We start from the raw sequence: 21313 nt of genomic DNA, 5'->3' as shown, positions 1-21313 counted from the left end.
GATTCTTCCTCTACAAATTTTTTAGTGAGGGCCAACATTAAATTTAAACAAACACATAAGATAGTAATAAAAGGACATGAAATAGTATAGAAGCACATCTTGTGGCTCACACACCCAAAATACCCCAAAATAAAAAATTAGGCAACTCTGCTCCACACTGAACTGAAAATTTCATTCCTGGTAACCACTTCACCTTGTGGCCCGGGTAAGTTTCTCCGCTTCACTGTGTGAAGAGGACATGGGATTGGATGACGACTGGTCTGAAATACTAAATGGACTACCAGGTGTCCCATGGGCGTGTGGGCACAAGGTCAAGACTGAGCAGCTTGCCAGTCAAGTGCAGCCAGCCCTCTTGCAAGGCACAGGTGCCTGGTCAACCCGCAGCATGTCAGGCATATCTGAACACAGAGGACTAAACCAAACTCTCATTTTTATTTGTATTTGTATTTTTCCATTTATGAACAATTGGTGGTCTATCGAATTTCCTGAATTAAAAAATAAATCTAGGAACCGTTAGCTCTCTGCCCATGGAGAGAGGGCAAAGCAGAGAGATTGCTCTCCAGATAACCCTGAGGAGGACAGACGCTGAGGTCCAGAGGCAGGGGTGGTAATGTTTGGCCCGGAAGAGGGCTGAGAACACTGAAACTGTATCTCATTAGCTTGACACATTCTCACTGCAAAATGGCAGTGGGCTGGAAGCCGCATGGTACCTCTGTGACAGACAACCCGCACAGTCTCCTTCTGCCTCAGCCCCTAAGCATAACCACTCCTGCCAAAAACAAACATCACCCCCATTCCTGATCACCAGAGAAACATCTCATTGGGTTCTAGGGCGTTTCCAACTGATTTAACAGGTAGGAAACACCTAGGGCAGAAAAAACAAAACAAAACAAAAACAACTTTCCCCTCCTACTCACACTTGGCAACACAAAACCTATAAGCACATTCTAGAAACACATTCTCTTTACTCAATAAATACGTGATCTTAGAGCCCATGGCCTCTGGTCCCGTATTTTTTTATATTCTTGGAATAGGGAATCGATCTATCACTTTCACAAGCCTGTGTTCCTTGGGTCAATTTCCAGCTACAAGCATGTTGTCACTTTCACTTCTTGAGAAGAATTTATCTGATGGTGAACAACGAATCGCTATAATAGCAACAAAAGAGCAAGATTCTTTAGACTTAAATACAGGTTTGATAATTAAGTCTCATCAAAGAGTTTAGGGATTGACTCTTTGCTGAACATGCTCTTCAACCCTCAGTCGCATTTTCCCTAGTAAAAGGCTTCCCGTGAACCGTCAGACCCACCTGTCCTAGGGCCAAGGGAAGGCAGAGAAAGTAATTTACTTCTTGAAGGTAAGAAAGCCCATGTCTGACTCACCTTTGATTCCCCACGAAATCATGGTTTGCCGCATGTTTTTTAAATACTCAAAGGAACAACAGCCTTTGTATCTCAAGCTGGGTTGTCAACCAGACTCCATTCACTCATGCATTCATGCTATTTTTTTAATTATTATTATGGGGGTTTTTTGCAGCTTTTTGACCGGGGCTGGGTTTGAACCCACCACCTCCAGCGTATGAGGCTGGCACCCTATTCCTTTGAGCCACAGGTGCTGCCCATGTGTTCATGCTATTTACACTTTGGTCAAGCAAACATTAGTTTTGAATTTTTACATATTCCAAGCATTGTGCTGGGAGCGGAGGGGGAAAAACCCAAAAAGAAGAAGTCACAGTGTTCAGCTTCCACCCCATGGAACTGCTTCATCAAGAGTTTAAAAAGAACAAGCGTCTGTTCCTGTATTGACTGAGTACCTGCTACAGGTTGGCTCTGCCCCGTCACTCTTTACATGTGCAGCAGGACACAAAATGGTCAAATGTCCCTGCCTTCTTGGTGCTTACCTTCTGGAAGGCAAAGACCAACTAAAAGCAAGCGAACTGTGGGCCAAAACATGCCATAAAGGAGTTTAAGGACCAGGTCTTTGCTGAGAAGCACTGACCATAGCCAGTAGGGTTTTCCCTAGGGAAGGCCTGTGAGCCCTTAGCCCTTAGCCCTTAGCCCCATCTGTACTACAGTTCAGGGGTTGGAAACAAAGTAAACTCAGGATCAAAGAAACCTATCCTTCCTTTTTGCCAACTTCCCTACCTGAACAGTTTTAAATTCACTCCTTAGCCAGTGCCTGGGAAGTCTGTGTGGAAGATGAGTTAACTTCCCTGCAAAATCAAAGGAGGGGGTGATTCCGGTGGAGTTGGTTCCGGTGGAACCCTCACTTTGACTGTTCCCCCATGATGTGAAAGGGAAAGCAGACCGTTTGTCTGAATTGTATCAGAAAAATAGGTTTCATTTTGTCGCCTCCCGAGGTGCCTGGCAAGAAGGCCTGACCTCTGAGTGCAGGGGACCTCCCCGCAGAGAGGCTGGCCTCAGTTGTGCACCCCCAGGGGCTGCTCAGGGGAACCTGGGTCTCACTTCCCCGTAGAAGTTACAAAAATACATACATTTTTTTTTTCTTCATTGCATCCTTTTTAAGCTGAAGGATTTTAACCGTTTGGGGTTTGTTACTTCACACTTAAGAAACTTATCAACCACAGGAAGTGAAACTAAATGTAGTTGACACAAACAGCCAACTCTGAAAATGTGCTGGGCCCCACTGGGCTCTGGGTGACATTTAGCCAAAAAAAAAAAAGGAGGGGTAGTATTCTCATGAAACCCTGGCTGTCTTCAAATGGCTCCAACTTGCACGGTTCTTCCTTCAAGGGACCTAGTGTGGTAATCTTTGGGGCCCTGGCAGCCCCACGGTGAGTGCAACCTAAAAGATAGTAAGGATTCCAGAAAGTCTTCTTGACTTTTTATACACACTTGAAAGTTACTTCAGCACTCAAAAATACTTGGCCCGTTTCTAAAGCAATGTCTGGGTGAGAAGGATGGCAGGATGGAGTCCACACATTTCAAACACATTTTGGTTTTTTTCTTCTTTTCCAACAGAGCCACCAGAAAGGATGCAACTCATTTTCAAAAAGAATTCTCTCAAGAAGACATAGTTGGCTCCTTTCCACAAGGGAAGGAACTCGAGGGAGAAGATGTTATGTGTCACCTCTGAAAGACTGCTAATCTCCTTCTTTCTAGAAAAATGGTGCTCTTTGATTTCTACACATTTAGCTACAGATAAAATTAGTAAGAGATTGTTTGCATGTGTTAGCTATAAACTTGAGTCTCTGCACTAAAAAGGAAATGTTCAATTTTCATCTTTTTTGGTTTTGTAAGCTGCTGTACACAGGCATGGTGCTTGGCCTGTCGTTTCGAGATCATTTCAGTGGACTGAGAAGAGATTAAATGAAGTCTTATCTTAAAAATGTTCTCTCTGAAATGAAGAGGCAGAGTAACCATGGAAGGCTCTGGAAAAGAAGCACATTCAATGGAAAGGTGAAAAGGAGAGAGAGAAGCCACTCGGGGAGAGTATGATGGTTAATTCTATGTGTCAACGTGACTGGGCCATGGGGTGCCCAGATTAAACATTATTTCTCAGTGTGAGCATGTTTCTGGATGAGATTAGCACTGGAGTCAGGGGGCTCAGTAAAGATGATTCCTTCCTCAGTGTAAGTGGCAGCACCCAAATTGTCAAAGGCCTGAAGGAATAACAGGTGGAAGAAGGGGAAATTGGCCCTCTCACTGCTGAGCTGGGAACATCAGTTTCCCCTGACCTTGGTCTAAAACTTATTTACACCTTTGAGTTCCCTAGTTCTCAAGCCTTGGGCTAGAACTGCACCACTAAAAAGTATCTAGGTTTCCTGGCCATCAGCTTGCAGGCAGCAAATTGTGAGACTTCACAGACCCATGTGAACTAATTCCTCATAATAAGTCTCTTTCTCTATCTATATCCTAGTGGTTCTGTTTCTCTGGAGAACTTTGACTAATACAGAAGTAAAGAGGCCTTTTGATTTAGCAACTGCTGAGGACTGAAACATAAGCCCAGGTGAAAAGAGGCAAACCACTGCCATTCCCTGTCCTCAACCACTTCCAGTAACTGGCTTATCCTCAGAGTCATGATGCGAGGCTTTGAATGATGCCTTTCCACTGACACACACTTCCCTCTGTTCAGCATCATATCCATAGCCTTCTCCTTGTCACTAATAGTAAAGCATCTTTGTTTAATTTAAGTTTATTTGAGAGACAGGGTTGCCCAGGCTAGAACACAGTGGTGTCATCAGAGCTCACTGTAACCTTGAACTCCTGGGCTCAAGCCATCCTCCTGCCTCAGCCTCCTGTGTAGCTGGGACTATAAGAGAGCACCACCACATTCAGCTAATTTTTCTATTTTTCTTTTGTAGAGACTAGTTCTCACCACGATACCCAGGCTGGCCTTGAACTTCTGGCTTCAAGTGATCTTCCTACCTCAACCTCCCCAAAATGCTGGGAATACAGGCATGAGCCACTGTGCCCAGCTGGTTTATTCTCTATTATCTGGACAACACACCTGATTACATCAAAGGAATGCTTAAGTACAGGAAAATTTTCCTCTACAAAGTTTCCATCCAACTGATGATCATTTTTCAGGCCCTTGAAACTCCTTTTCCCCATGCAGAGTTATAAGCAAAGCCTAGGTTCAGTTTTGTATACGTTCCTTTATTTTTGCACTGAATGCATGTATTATATCAAAGGATTGCAATGCATCTTTCTTATTTATTTATCTATTTGTAGATTACATGGTCTCATTCTGTACCCAGGCTGGAGTGCAGTGGCATGATCACAGCTAACTGTAGCCTCAAACTCCTGGCCACAAGTGATCCTCCTGCCTCAGCCTCCCAAAGTCCTGGCATGACAGAATGAGCCACTGTGCCTGGCTATGATGTATCTTTAGAATGGCACATTTAGGGCTGGGCACAGTGCCTCATGACTGTAATCCTAGCTCTCTGGAAGGCTGAGGCATGTGGAGTTCGAGACCAGCCTGAGCAAGAGTGAGAACCCATCTCTAAAAATAGCCAAGTGTTGTGGCAGGCATCTGTAGTCCTAGCTACTTCAGAGGCTGGGGCAAGAGGATTGCTTGAGTCCAAGAGTTTAAGGTTGCTATGAGCTATGAAGGTACAGCACTCTACGGAGGGTGACAAAGTGAGACTCTGTCTCAAAAAAAAAAAAAAAATGGTACATTTCAATAAAGGACCTCACCTCATCTTTGAATGATTCAATCCCTGCTCTTAGGGTACTCAGAGTCTAAGGGACTCTTTGATGTGCGTTCCTGATCAGGGGCCTCCTATGCTAACGGACCATGTGGCGTAATTGTTGCATAACTGTGTTAATAACCAACACATTTTTCTATTCCTTAGGTAGATCCGGGCTTTAAATACCAATAGGCTGATGAGAGGTGGTTCAGTATACCAAAGTGTACGTGCCCAAGTCATGCCCCTCTGCTGGGAGAGAAACTGGAACCACAGGTGGTGAGGGGAGCGCCCCACTGAGGAGAAGCAGGACTCAGAAATGGCAGGCGGGGACAAAGGTCAGCATCATCTACCTGCAGGCACTGCCCAGCGCTTCTCTTGCTGAAACGGGACACCCACTGACAGCCACCAAGGCTGTATCACATTAAGGGGGACCTGTTATAAATGGGCTAATATATCTATGGAACTAATATATCTGCAGAGTCGAGGGGAAACGCTACCTGAGTCTGAGCGGGCACCAGGGTTCTACCTATGACAGACAAGTCACTTACTAAGAAAACCCTCAAAGTGATCTAGACTGAATTACCAAAGGGCGGGAGGCAGGTGGTGGGGGTGGTAAAGATTACCACACTCCTAATTAGTCTGTCCTTGCCCTGCCATGTGGCCCCTGCAAGTATAAATTATAGACCTCAGGATAAAGTGGCAGACACCTAAGGATTAGGTCACCAGCCAGAAAACAATGGGCTGAACTCCAAACCGGTATCAGTTCGGATTCAGTGGACAGTGTTCGGTATTCACTTTATGCATACCCCAGCTAACATCTCTCTGCACAAATGAAGTTCCTATCTGTTCTCCAGGGCGCAGCTCCCCTGTCGCATTCTCTCAGAAAACTTCCTGCATCCCCCAGATTGAGTTTCCTTTCAGCTCCCTGGTACCCCCAAATTTCCTGCTCACATCTCTGCTTCAGCACGTCCTGTGTCCTGCCTTTCACCTCGGCCCTCTGGGCTCACATTTTCCAGGCCGCATTTGACTATTAATATAAACTCCATGAGCGAGACAACCCCAGCACCCTGCTGCCTCTAAAATTCACATTACACCTGTTGGAAGCTGACGTTTCTCTGTGACTTACATTTTTATTGGTTTAATGGCTGCATTTCTCCTTTTCCTTAAGCTCCAGGAAGGGGAGTTGGATCTGTCCTATTTACCACTGCATATATCATCCTGTGCCACATGATGACGGGTTGGCCAACAACAGACCACATGCACAATGGTGGAACTGTTAGATGATAATACTGGCTTGTCATTGCACCTTTTCTATGTTGAGATTCGTTTAGATACACAGATTCTTACAATTGCAATTGCCTGCAGTCTGCGGTGCTGTGACATGCTGGCCAGGTTTGTAGCCTACGTGTGTGGCAGGTTGTGCCATCTAGGCTTGTGTAAGTTCATTCTGATGTTAGTACAACGACGATATCACCTAATGATGTGTTTCTCAGAGCATGTGCCTGTCATCAAGCAGTGTGTGGCTATATAGCATAATTCCTACCAATATACCTAGCTCATAATAGATACTCCATAATCGATACTTGTTATAAATGGGCTAATATATCTATGGAACTAATATATCCGCAGAGTCGAGGGGAAACACTACCTGAGTCTGAGTGGGCACCAGGGTTCTACCATACTGTCTTGTGTCCAAACTTTCCAAATAATTGAGTAGACACAACTTACACCTAACAGGATTTCAAAGAATAGTTACTATGGAGGAGAGATCGGAATCAAATGACTAAAACCAGAGACACAAGTGCTTTAAGGAAAGATATGCTGCAAAGGTCTGCCCTGGGGAATAAACCCCGGGTAAGGAAGAGGGGCCTAATAGCAAGCCCCCACGTGAGAGGATCCCAGCATTTTTTAGAAATTGTGAGAAATGGGGGCTAGGCACTGTGGCTCATGCCTGCAATCCCAGCCCTTGGGAGGCTGAAGCAGGTGAATTGACTGAGCTCACAGGTTCCAGACCAACCTGAGCCAGAGCAAGACCCCATCTCTAAAAGTAGGCAGGCATTGTGGCAGGCACCTGTAGTCCCAGCTACTTGGGAAGCTGAGGCAAGAGGATCACTTGAGCCCAAGAGCTTGAGGTTGCTGTGAGCTATGATGCCACAGCACTCTACCCAGGGTGACCATAAGTGAGACTATGTCTCCAAAAAAATTAAAAAGAAAGAAAGAAATTGTGAGAAACACCGCATTTTTCAGCTTGAAATTTCCACATAGAGGATTACTATATATTTTTTAAGAAATCAGAGAAGTAAGCTCTTTATTCACATGCCAAAATCTAAAACCATACCAGCTGATCACAAAGAAATCAGGATTCTTATTTCTGACTAAGCTTTGTTCCTCCTTTTCTCCATAGTTTCTTTCTTTCTTTTTTTTTTTATGAGACAGAGTCTCACCAGTTGCCCCATGCTACAGTGCTGTGACATCACACCTAAAAGCAACTTCAAACTCTTATGTCAAGCTGGTCCTCTTGCCTCAGCCTCCCAAGTAGCTGGAACTATACATGCCCATCACCACGCCTGGCTAGTCTATTTTAATTTTTTTATAATTAATTATTTTTTATTAAATCATAACTTTGTACACTGATGCATTTATGGGGTTCAGGGTACTGCTTCGATATACAATGTGAAATGTTTACATTGAACCAAGTAACACATCCATCATAATTATACTCATTTCTTAATGGTTTTGACATGTACCATTGCATCATGCACACTAGGTGAGGTCTCCCCAAATACCCTCCCTTCTCTCATATCCCCTCTTCCCAGTCTTTCTATTTTTAGTAGACACAGGTTCTTAGTCTGCCTCAGGCTGGTCTTGAACTCCTGAGCTCAAGCAATCCACCCACCTCAGCCTCCCAGAGTGGTAGGATTACAGGCGTGAGCCACCTCGCCAGGCCCTTTTCTGTGTAATTTCTTTTCCCAGGGATGTCTAACTCCAAATGTATTTGCTGAGGGAAATCTAGACTGTTCTGCTGGATTTTTCATAATGTGCTCTGAGGATCTAAAGATTGGGCAGCCTGGAAGATTTTTGAGAAGAGGATGGCTAATCTCTCCCCATGAGATGTCATGGGAGAATTCAGCAGGGTCAAGTCCTATCTTAGAAAATCCTTGGTGAGCAGTGCTGCCCTCCTGACACACAGGCTGAACTCCAAACAGGTATCACTTTGGATTCAATTTACAACGTTTGCTTTTCACCTTATAAATACCCTGGATAATGTGTCTCTCATTGCAAATGAATTTCATCCCTGTCCTACAAGGTCCAGCTCATATGCCACATTCTCCCAGAAAGCATCCTAGATCCCCCAAACTGGGTTTCTCCCCCTTCTCTGGTGCTCCCAAGCCCCTTACTTTTGTCTGTCTTCCAGCACATTCTATATCCTGCCCCGTGGCAGACACTATACCAAGAGGGGAAATAAAATCATTTATAACAGCAGCTGAGAAACTCAAAGTCTCCGGCTCGGTCGAATTTGCATTGACACGGGGTAATGACCCCCCACTCTCCCAGCCTTCTTGCCGTGCTGAGGAATTGAAAATCAAAGATGAGTGTACAAAAAGGGTACCCAGAACCCTTTGCAAAGGCGTGATTTGCAAGCTCCAACTCTGCCCAGGCCTCTTCCTTCAAACTCCAAACTTCATTCCCAGAACCATCAGCCCCACGGCACCTCCTTTGATCCTCCTTCCCAGCACAAATTAAATGCCCCTTCCTCGGTTCCCAGCAGCACTTTGATTCTATCAAACTTTTCCATTTATTCTTCCTGTTGCAAACATAATTTATTGTCTCGAGGGCAAGTTCCATGTCTTATTCTTTTTTATAACACAGAAATCTAAAATAGGCATCAAGTTGGCCCATAGAAGACCCACCCCAGCTGCGTCCCCATTGCCGAGAGGAAAAGAGCGTGTGCATGTAGCAGATCAAGTGAGCCACTTCAGAATTTACTGAATGACCACTGTCTGCCAGGCACTGTCCAGGGTGCTAGGGACACCCTTAAACAAGACCGGCATCATTCCTGCTCTCTAGGACACAATAAGTTCATAAACCACAGACCAACAGAAAGATGATTTTGGACTGGAACACCCACGATGGAACAAAATGAAAAATGGGAGGATGAATGCTTGGGAAGAATGTGGAGACGGTCAGGGAGGTTTGAGCCCAAACCTGTGGGTGAATTGTGAGAGGATCGGAGCGTGGGGATCCTGTGGCCTCAAGGCCACATGTAGCCCTCTAGATCCCCAAATGCGACCCCTCAATTGAATCCAAACTTAACAGAACAAATCTCTTTATTAAAAGATCAGTCAAAAGGCTGCACTCAAGAATCCAGAAGGCCACCTGTGGCCCTAAGGCTGCAGGTTCCCCCCATTTAAGGGAGTTCAGGCAACTTAAATGAGGGGACAGGGTGGAAGGAAATGGCGGGGCTGGCTAATTGCTAATTCTCTCTTCTTTTTTCCTGGCTTGCAGATGGCCACCTTCTTATTGTGTCCTCATATGGCAGAGAGAGAGAAAAAAAATTGTCTCTCTTATTCTAAGGCATTAATCTCATCACATGGGCTCATCTAAACCTAATTATCTCCCAAAGGCCCCACCTCCAAATACCACCACATGGAGAATTAGAGCTTCAGCACATGAATTTGAACTTGGGGACAGTAGAGACACAATTCAGTCCATAGTATTCCCTCCCTACCCCCCCCCCCAAATTTCTATCCTTTCTGCACATGAAATACCTTTGCTCCATCTCAACAGCCCCAAGAACCTTAACTCAATCCATCCACACCAGAGAAGATGCCACATTTCTTATAGCAGGTGACTCTGTTTGCACAATCTTTTCCTTACCGTTCCCATTTTCTTAATCCTGCTCCCCCATTTGCATTAAATTGTAAGCACCTGACCTTCTGCTAGCAGTAGACACATCTGGCATCATCCTCTTACACTGCACTGCAGGAAACGTAAATTAAAAGCCATTGGAAACAGAGGCTGAGAGTATTCAGATTTCAGAGCTTTCCTTATTATTAGGTCCATGCTACTGATGTTTATTTTTATGCCCATTACATCTCATTATCATTTCTGATCTTAATCATACATCTAAGTTATCAACTCACTATGTGTGCCTTTCCATGTTATCTTGTAGGCAGTCCTATCACAGGGTTAATCACTTCGGCAAAGCTGCATACTTTAGCTACTAACGTTTAAAAAAAAAAAAAACCTCCCGGCAAACTTAACTAAATAATGTTTTCCGTAATGACCATATTTCCAGAAATAACCACACTCCTTATTTTAGTATTATTCAAGTTGAAATTTCTCTGTCATTATCATCATCTGCTTCTGTGTTAAGTGTTTGTTCGTGAAGAACTGTAATCAACAAAAGAAAGAAGACAAAGGCATCTGCATCATGACCAGATCGCCCAGATGTTGCGCCTGGAATACATCACATGCCGCGTTTCTCGTCCAGTTTCCAATCATTTGGAACATACAGATTTTCCTTTGCAATCCGCAAGGCTTTGGGAGGCTCTGAGACCCGCTGTCAGCGCTGGCCACCCAGAAAAGGAGGAGTCACCCTGAGTTACCCTACCTGACGCCGTCTTCTGCTCCAACTCGAGGCTTCTAGGTTCTTCTTGAAATCCTTCTTCCTAAGTTCCAGCCCCACAAATCAGAAAAGCAAGGAGAAAGTAAAAAATAATGCATTAATGTAAAGCAACACTTTTTGTAAACTTCCTAATTCCTAATAAGATCAAGACCTGAAAAACTTGGACCAAGCTTTAGAGAATTGAGGTTTTGGACCAGCTACAAATTCAACAATAGATTTCAAGTAGAATAACTGGGGGGGGGGGGATGTCAGTTGACACAACTCCAGGGCGCCATTTACATGGTGGCACCTATGAATAGTGTCCTTGGGGTAGAACAATTCAGGTCCCCCTGTGACTAATACATTTGGGGGCACTCATGACTTAGTGTGATGGTGATGGCTTTCTCCATAGGATAGAAATTACGCCACAAAGAAAGCTTTACTTTTCTCAATTCAAGGAGCTGAGTGAGTCATATACTTTAGAAAATTCTCTTGCCATTCAGTTATTTTTATCTCTGGGAAGGTGGGTGGACACACATTCTTCTCTGAGTCCTGGTGTGATATTCTTTAATGACAATTGTCACTGCTAAAACATTGATAAAAGTGGAGCCTGCTGAAAGTGAGGGAGGTAAATTAAGAGGAATGTCTAAATGATACTTTTCTAATTTGTCTGCAAGATGACTTCATGCCAATCCATTCATTTATTTTTCCCTTCATTGAACAGGTATTTGTCGAGTGCCTATTCTGAACTATTTCTACTCATCTATCTTAATCTTTGTCAAGTGCCTGTTCTGAACTATCTCTACGGAATCTTAATCTTAAGCAGGCTCTGTCTAATGGCTCCTGAATTACACCACAGACAGATGTCTACTCAGTTTCCTTCCTAGCCTAACATACTTTCTGTGCATAGTCTGTTGTTTTTAAGAAATTAACTCAGGGAAGTGCCTGTGGCTCAAAGGAGTAGGGCACTGGCTCCATATACTGGAGGTGGCAGGTTCAAACCTAGGCCCGGGCAAAAAGAAAAAAAAAAGAAGAAGAAGAAGAAAGAAATTAACTCAATAGAAGACATTCTAGACCATAATAAAGCACATGGGTGTGGGGGTCCCATAAATAAAAACGGGGGCTATTCTGTAATCATAAAGGGACTGTGGAACTCAAAAACTGATACTTTGAGGCCAGGTTTGGTGGCTCACGCCTGTAATCCTAGCACTTAGGATTGAGCTCAGGAGTTTGAGACCAGCCTGAGCAAGAGTGAGACCCTGTCTCTCCCAAGAATAGAAAAACCATCCAGGTGTTATGGCAGGCATGTGCAGTCCCAGCTATTAGGGAGGCTGAGGCAAGAGGATCACTTAAGCCCAGGAGCTTGAGGTTGCTGTGAGCTATGATGCCACAGCACTCTACCCAGGGTGATGGAATGGAGTGAGACTCTGTCTCAAAAAAAGGGAAAAAAAACCCTGATATTTTCTAATACAAGAACACTTTCAAATTTGCTCAAAGTTTGCCAGGTCTTAGGTAATATCTCATCTGGATCAGAATCCACCAGACTCTTGAGTTCATTTAATAAGATTTTTAAAAAATGTTTATTTCAAAGGAAATCGATCTATCAAAGGGTACCTGTCCCCCCATGTTTATCACAGACCTACTCACAATAGCGAAGCTATGAACTCAACCGACAGTGTTGTCAACATATGGGTGGTGTAGGCACAGAATGGAAAGCCATTCAGACGTTAAGTAAGAAGGAAATTCTGTCATTTGCAGCAACGGGATGGAACGATGATCACTGGGTGACATGTAATAAGCCAGGCACGGAATGACAAATATTGCCTGTTCACACTCCTGTGTGGGAACTAACAAGTTGATGCTGTGGAAGTAGAGAATAAATGATGACAACAGAGGCTGAGGAGGGTTGGAGGGAGATGAGGCAAGATTGGCTAATGGGTATACGGAGAAAAGGAATAAGTTGTTAGGTTTGACGGCAGAGTAGGGTGACTTTAATTAACAACACTGTCGTGCATATTTCAAAATAGCTAAAGAGAGGACCCAAAACGTTCCCAACACTTAGGAATGATAAATACTCAAAGTAATGGACACCCCGGGTACCCTGACGCTATCATTACCCATTCAAGGTACATAACAAAATACAAACATGTACCCCATCAATAGGACAGGTATCACGTATCAATAACATTTTTTAAAAAAGAAATGTCACTTGCAATTTATAAAGAGTAGTTTCATTAAACATTATTGGAATCAACTCAGAAGGGAATTGATTTTACCTGGGTTGGGAACAAATGTTTTTCCAAAACCAAAAATCATGTCCAAATGGTCATCATCAAAGACCAGTTCCAGAAATGTGTCCTACTTTTAAAACCTGTAAAATTGTATTGGCACGGGCAATTTGGGTCAACAAAGCTTCTGACTAATTATCTCAAATTTATTTGGTATAAGAAATTTCAATGAAAATTGCTTCTAAAGTTACATAGTCTAAAAGGGTATGAATTACATAGTATACTGAAGGACACATAAATTATAGAAAAGCTTCATCACATAGCAACTAAAGGTGTCAAGTAATTCCTTATTTCACAAGGCCCAACAGACGAGTGTATTATGAAAACACGAGGAGTTATTTTATAATACAGCCACAGGGAAAATCTCCTGAGATGCCAAAACAATTCAAATAAAGTTGTTTCAGAGATGAAAAGATTCCCCCTTTTGAGCCAATAAGACTGTTTACTTTTTTATTGCCCTGAATTCCAGAATAGTGAATAACAGCTCTCTCCTCTAAACATATGTATTGCTCTATTTCAGTCTTTTCCCAAGGTTTCTCTTTAACCAGTAAGAGCTGCAAAGCCCCCAACACTCTGCAGAGGGAAGGGTGCTTGGAACCCTCTTGGCTAGAGAGCTCTCAGCACAGAATAAACCAGCATCTGTCTCTGGCAGTATAAACTATGCCCTATTTAGAGAAAAGAGGCTGAGCTCCCAAGTTCCTTGTGTCTCTTTCCTTCAGTGAGAGTCCATAACTTGCTGAATTTGTTCTTAGTGGCTTTTTTCCCATCAGGGCTAGAATAAAATGACAACAGTCCAACTGTAGTGGACATCGGTTGATTTTGCTGCTGGGCATTCACTCCGTCTCTATCTAGGAAGTGTGTCCTGATTTTCTCTTTAAGGCCACCTCATCCCACTCTTAAGGAACTGTGGTCTTCTGTGGTTTCCCAGGCTCCACGAAGCTGGCTCCATGCCCCCTGCCCCACACTCTAGAGGCAGAACACATGACCTAAGCTTTCACCCACCTGTCTGTTGCATCTCGCTCTGATTGGTTCTGAGCTGTCATGTGACCCAGACTTCTGGGAATATGACTCCTACTCTTACACTGGCCCTGACACCAGAGACGACTGTAGAGCTTGAAGGTGCTGCTATTGCCACCACCTTGCTCTGCGGGGCTCAGACTGAAGCCCACAGGATGGAAGGTAGAGCCAAGAGGTGGACTCATAGTTTGTCCTAATAATATTCATTGAGCCCCCAATTCAGCCATGCTTGATGCAAGCTCAATTCTGGGCTTTTCTGCATAAGTCAGATAATACATTCCTTTTATTAAAAAAGAATATGTATTTATAAATACATATGTATATATTTCTTTTTTAATCAAATTCATTTCCATCAGTTTTTCTGACCTGTCTAGCAGAATAAGTCCTAGCTGATATACTAATATAAGAGCCGTAGTGCTGAAAGCATTAAGATCAGGCTTGCTGATCTCTGGTTCTGTACCTCACACATCATCATGCTTTGCAATGCATTTAAATGGAATGCAACCATATGAGGTACCAAGAGGGTACTATTAAAATTTATCCCCAGATTGGACTGTCATCTATGGCTTAACAACAGGGTTATATTCCAAGAAATGCATCATGAGGTAATTTTGCCATTGTGTGAACATCCTCAGGTGTACTTACACAAACTTTGCTATACAGCCTGGTGCACACCTAGGTTACAAACCTGTAGAGGATGTTACTGAACTAAAGCCTAGAGGTGACTGTAAAACAGCGGGATATCATGTCTATCAACATATCTAAACATAGAAAAGGCACAATGAAAACGTAGCATTATAGTCTTATAAACCAGCATCTGTCTCTAGTGCTGATTTGGGGTCCATCGCTGTATTGGGGTCCATCACTAACCAAAATGTCAAGTGGCACGTGACTTACATCTCCTTCGAGAACTCATTTCAAGGTGTTTTATTGAAAAGTCAGTGAAAACCACACCTGAGTTTACACTTAGTGAGTTGAAAGTATGACTTTGATACACGTTAGTTTCTTTTCCCATGATTCACTTGGTTGAACATGACATTAAAAAAAAAAAAAAAAGAAAAGGCAAGCAGACAGCCATCAGAATGGGAGAAGATTTTCGCAGGTTATGTCTCCAACAAAGGTTTAATAACCAGAATCCATAGAGAACTTAAACATATTAGCAAGAAGAAAACGAGTGATCCCATCTCAGGGTGGGTAAGGGACTTGAAAAGAAATTTCTCCAAAGAAGACCGGCATACGGCCTACAGATATATGAAAAAATGCTCACCATCCTTAATCATCAGAGAAATGCAAATCAAAACTACTTTGAGATATCATCTAACTCTAGTGAGATTAGCCCATATCACAAAATCCCAAAACCAGAGATGCTGGTGTGGATGTGGAGAAAAGGGAACACTCTTACACTGCTGGTGGGAATGTAAACTAATACGTTCCGTTTGGGAAGACATCTGGAGAACACTTAGAGAACTAAAAATAGACCTGCCATTTGACCCTGCAATTCCTTTATTAGGTATATTCCCAGATGACCAAAAATCGCATTACAACAAAGAAATTCGTATCAGAATGTTTATTGCAGCCCAATTCATAATTGCCAGGTCATGGAAGAAGCCCAAGTGCCCATCGATCCATGAATGGATCAACAAACTGTGGTATATGTACACCATGGAATACTATGCAGCCATTAAGAAGGATGGAGACTTTACGTCCTTCATGTTCACATGGATGGAGCTGGAGAATGTTCTTCTGAGCAAAGTATCACAAGAAGGGAGGAAAAGGTATCCAATGTACACACCCCTATTATGAAACTAATTTATACCTTTTATATGAAAGCTATAACCAAATAGCCTAAGAATATGGGGAGTGGGGAGGGAGAAGGGAGGGGGGAACTGGTGGAGGGAGGGGGATTGGAGGGATCACTTCTGAGGTTTATTTTACAGGGGTACAAGTGAATCTTTCTAAGAGCAGAGTGTGAACGTTTTAAAACAATAACTGAGAAAATGACATGAAGGCTGTGTTGACCAGTTTGATGGAAGTATTTTGGATTGCATGTGAAAACCCCACACTGTACCCCAGAAGTGCATTAATGTACATAGTTACCATTCAATTAAAAAAAAAAAGAAAGAAAACAGAAAAGAAAAACGTTTTAAAAACATGAAGAAAATAACGTAACTAACATAAATCACTAATGATAACATTTGCCTCAGAGTTTGGCAACAATGACAATCAGTATTTCGTTTCATGTTTAAAAGCAAGGAAATAGTTTGTATGAGAAAGAGAGAGAAATCTTGACTGAGGATAAGTCAGAAATCCTGATAAGGAAGCATAGTTCTATATTTTTAAACTGATGCATAATAATTATACATAAGTATGGGGTACATGTGGCATTTTAATGCATGTATAAGTGAGCAATGATCAAGTCAGGAAAACTGGCATATTTATCAAGTAAAACATCATTTCTTTGAGGTGGGAATATTCAAAATCTTCTCCTCTCACTATTTTGAAAAATAAAATATTGTTAACTACCATCACCCTACTGTGTTATGCAACACGGGAACTTCTCGTGTCCCATTATAATTTTGTATCCATTAATCAACCTCACCCTTCCTCTCCCCCTTCCCTAGCCTCTCGTAACCACTATTAGATTCTCTACTTCTATGAGATCAACTTTTTTGGCTACCACATGTGAGTCAGAACATAGGGTATTTGCCTTTTTGAGCCTGGTTTATTTCACTTAACATAATGGCCTCCCGTTCTGTCCACATAGCTGTGAATGACGGGATTTCATTCTTTGTTACATCTGGATGGTATTCCATGGTGCAGGCATGCCACATTTTCTTTATCCATTCATCTGGTGATGGGCACTTAGGCTGACTTCACATCCTGGCTATTGTGAATGGTGCTGCAATGGACGTGGGGGTGGAGACATCTCTTTGACACCCTGATTTCTTTTCCTTTGGATATATACCCAGTGGTAGGGTTGCTGGATCATGTGGTATTTCTATTTTTAGTTTTATGAGGAATCTCTATACTGTTTTTCATGCTGGCTGTACTAATGTGCATTCCCACCAACTGTGTATAACAGTTTCCCTTTCTCCTCATCCTCACTAGCACTTGTTATTTTTTATCTTTTTGATAAAAAAGGTAAAAATTGGCTCATTGTGGTTTGATTTGCATGTCTCCGATGATGAGTGATGTTGAGAATTTTTTCTTATACATGATAGCCATTTGTATGTCTTCTTTTCACAAATATCTATCCAGATCATTTGCCCATTTTTTAATCAAATTACTTGGGGGTTTTTTTTGGTTTTTTTTGGGGGGGGGGGCTGGGTCGTGTAAATTCCAGGATTCTTTATTAAATAAATGGTGCCTGGAAAACTGGCTATCTATGTACAGAAGAAGGAAACTTGACTATAATCTCTCACCATATACAATAATCAACTCAAAATGGATTAAAGACTTAAGTGTTAAGACCCAAACTGTGAAACTACAAGAAGAAAACATAGGAGAAATGTTTTAGAACATTTGTCTGGACAAAGACATTATGGATAATACTTCAAAAGCACAGGGAACAAAACTGTAAATAGACAAATGGAATGATATTAAACCAAAAAGCTTCTTCACAGCCAAGGAAATAATCAACAAAATGAAGTGATGATCTACAGAATAGGAGAAAATATTTCAAGCTATTCATCTGACAGGGGGTTGATACCTAGAATATACAAGGGGCTGTATTTGTTAAGCCCTTTCTAAGCAGCACATCCTGAGGAATGGAGTTCTTTAAAGAGTTAGTGCACTGGTACATAAAACCACTGCTTTTTTTTCTCTGCAGTCTGCAGAGACAAGTGTTGGCTAGTCTTTTCTGCTCCCTGAACTAAGAGATTTAGGATAGCATCTCTTAGGTGGTAAGTGGTAGAGCTCTTGGTGTGAGAGCAAACTCCTCCCCACTGGTGGTGAGTTAATAATTGACTGTTTCTTTGACTCCTCCATGCATGTTAGTTCTTCTAACTCAAACAACTCAACAGCAAACTCCCCAAGTAATCTGATTAAAAGCCAGGCCACCAGATAGCCCCTGGGGGTGTGTTTTATTGAAAGAAAAAAAGAGAGAGAGAGAGAAAAGAAAGAGGCCAGCTCCAACTCTTACTAAACAACTGCTGGATGAATTCACTTGTTCACCTACTTGATATCTTTGCTTCATGCCTAACATAGCAACACAGCCTGCAATAAATATTCACACACATCTCTCTGGGTAGCACAGATAAGGCAGCAGTTCCTCCAAGAAGGCTCTTCCTTCAACGCATGGTCAAAGCCACCAGGAACTCTGTGGTCACATCATTTCAGCTCACATTTCAAAGGGGACAAGGAGCTTCTTGGTCCCTACATCCATAGACAGAGTTCTAGGCCAAGTCTCTGGCTGGTCTATCTTGGGTCACACATTTACCCTGAGTTACAAGCACATGCCTTTTACCATTCCCAGGGGAGTGTTGGGAGCTTTGACCTTGTAGACCTGAATTACTACTTGTTCCAGGAGCCACTGTAGGGAGAGAGTGGGTGCTGTGATTGGAAGATCCCTAGAACCTCATGGAATGAGGAAGGCAAAGTTCCCTAAGGGAAAGAAGACTGTCTCCCAAAGCAGAGGAATAAGGGATGTTGGCCACAGGTCATGGTGCTATTCAAATTATGCACAACACAATGGTCTCCTCCCAAGGAAACCAAACTCCAATCACCACCATCGGATTAAAGATACCTTCTGTTTTGAGAGTCTTGCTTATGCCAAGGGCTTTACATAGACTGCATGTGACATGGGACACTCAAAATACTTAACAGCATGAATGGCATGGGCTCCAGCTAGTGAGAAAGGGGTGGCTCCTGGAGTCCCTGGGGTATAGGCCTTAATCTACTAGTTCCAGGACCCCTCTGGGGTGGGGGAGCTGACGCAGGAAATGGGCACCACTCCAGATCCAGGGGAGCATCTATGTACTAGTGGAAAAAATGGACTTTAATATTTTAATAGCCAATATGTCCTTACAGACGCATACCTATTGAGAATTTTCAGCCTTGAGTACTATCTTAATAACCATCCTTCTAGACTATAGGTACTGTATTTTACTGTGTATAATGTACATCAACATTTTTAGCCCAAACTTTCAGTTAAAAAAAAAACAACTTTCATTTTAATTTTTTAATTCAAATTAAATTTATGTTTAGGTACTTTTTTTTGTAGTATAAAAAGTCTTTATGTTTTCATTTTAATTTTTAAATTCAAATTAAATTTATGTTTAGGTACTTATTTTTTGTAGTATAAAAAGTCTTTAATTTTTCTTAAAATTGTTATTTGTTTATATTTAGGTACTTATTTTTTGCATTATAAAAGAATTTTAGCATTTATTTTTCAACATGTGATGGTACAAGAAATTTTATGTAACAAATAATTACAAAACACAAAGACAGATATAAGGTACAAGAAATTTTATGTGCCATTAACAAAATATACTACCCAGGTAGTATAATGCACATCCTTATTTTCCCTCAAAAACCTGGGCAAAAAGTGCTCATTATACCCAGAAAAATACGGCACATCTTAGAGGTATGCTGTAGTATGCTGGAGTTATAGAGGGCATCTTATTGGAGCATCAATTTTACACAAAGATTTGGGAGAGAAAACCTCATGTATATATTGAAACCAATCTGACCACAGTGCAGAAGGGTACAGACAATAAACACAAATGTACAGGATGAATTTGAAATGTCAAGGAAGTTTGGACAAGGAAGATTGAAAAGCACTGTCAGAGCAACTACAGTGTAGATGACATTGATTTGTGCAGCCTTTATACAGAAGAGGGGCCCGAGGGAGCAAGACTTTGTCTAAGGGCACACACTTTGAAATGGAGCAAGAATTCACACCATCTTCCTGGCTCAGGGCACCTGCTCTTCAGCAATATCATACTGCCTTCCTCAACATTAGCTCCTTACTGGTGTTATTTTGATTTTGGAAAAATGTAACCTTCAAGGGAAGAATAGCTAGTTGTTGAAGAGTTGTCCTTAGTGAAGGGATTAACTGGACAGAACTTTAAGGTAAGGAAGAGTGTGTAGGTGGCCCAGGTCTAGAATGAGCAACTGTTCCTCCCTGTTAGGCCCTTAAAAAGACAGACGCCATTGTGTGTTTTGAGGTTTAGAGAGCCTCATGCCAAGAAAACCACAGGAACAAAACAATATTTATCACAGGGTGGAAATTTCAGAACCAGTTGCTCAGGGAAGTTTGACACAATCTTTTGGCTATAAATCAACTTACTAGTCCAAAGTACAAAGTTACACAATGATCGCAAATAATATCTGAATTAAAGTAAACTCTTCTCAAATTACTAGAGGATAGCAGGAGTTAGGCTGAGAGCCTGTTTTGGTGAGCTGAAATTTTTATTTATTTATATATACATATATATAGTATGGAGGTTGTGTTACAGATCATGAGTAAGTAACAAGTGAGAATCATGACTTTTAGCTTCTCGAAGCATCTAATTCTACTCTACAGGCACTCTGTAAACACTTACTGAATGAATGGATAAATAAGTGAATGGACTATGTTTATTTTAAAGAAAAATTTTTCTGGCTCGGCACCTGTGGCTCAAGCGGCTAAGGCGCCAGCCACATACACCTAAGGTGGCGGGTTCAAATCCCCAGCCCGGGCCCGCCAAACAATAATGATGGCTGCAACCAAAAAATGGCCAGGCGTTGTGGCAGGCGCCTGTAGTCCCAGCTACTTGGGAGGCGGAGGCAGGAGACTCGCTTGAGCCCAGGAGTTGGAGGTTGCTGTGAGCGTGATGCCATGGCACTCTACCCAGGGGGATAGCTTGAGGCTCCATTTCAAAAAAAAAAAAAAAGAAAAATTTTTCTTCCAAAAATCTTTTTGTGTAAAACAGAAGTTTTAGTACTTCTGGCTTCAAATACTTCAGGTCACACTGCTTCATATCCCTGAAGAAACATGTACAATTTGAGAGATGTCTGTTTTAGTTGATTTGGGCTACTAATGAAATACTATGGACTGGGTGACTTATAAACAGCAGAAACATCTCTCACAGTTCTGGAGGCTGGAAAGTCCAAGAAGATCAAGGCAGCAGTGTCTGGTGAGAACCTGCTTCCTTGTTCACAGATAATAACTTCTCAGTTACATTGTCACAGGCAGAAGGGGGGAACAATCTCCCTTGGGCCTCCTTTAAAAGGGTGCTAATCCCATTTGTGGAGGCTCCACCCTCA

At 42.3% G+C, this 21313-nt stretch overlaps 1 protein-coding gene across 1 annotated transcript in view; it reads right to left on the bottom strand.

Annotated features, from left to right (window-relative positions):
• Nucleotides 1-21313, bottom strand: part of FAM107B (family with sequence similarity 107 member B) — a 214780-nt gene that overhangs the window by 121242 nt on the left and 72225 nt on the right. The window contains exon 2 of the mRNA XM_003786801.2: nt 10767-10824. Within this exon, the coding sequence (XP_003786849.1) occupies nt 10767-10824 (58 nt within the window). The remainder of the gene's footprint in view (nt 1-10766; nt 10825-21313) is intronic.

This window comes from Otolemur garnettii, unplaced genomic scaffold, assembly GCF_000181295.1.
Source record: "Otolemur garnettii isolate 467f Iridium unplaced genomic scaffold, OtoGar3 scaffold00019, whole genome shotgun sequence".
Classification (NCBI taxonomy): Eukaryota; Metazoa; Chordata; class Mammalia; order Primates; family Galagidae; genus Otolemur; species Otolemur garnettii.
This window is presented reverse-complemented; position numbering and strand designations above follow the sequence as displayed.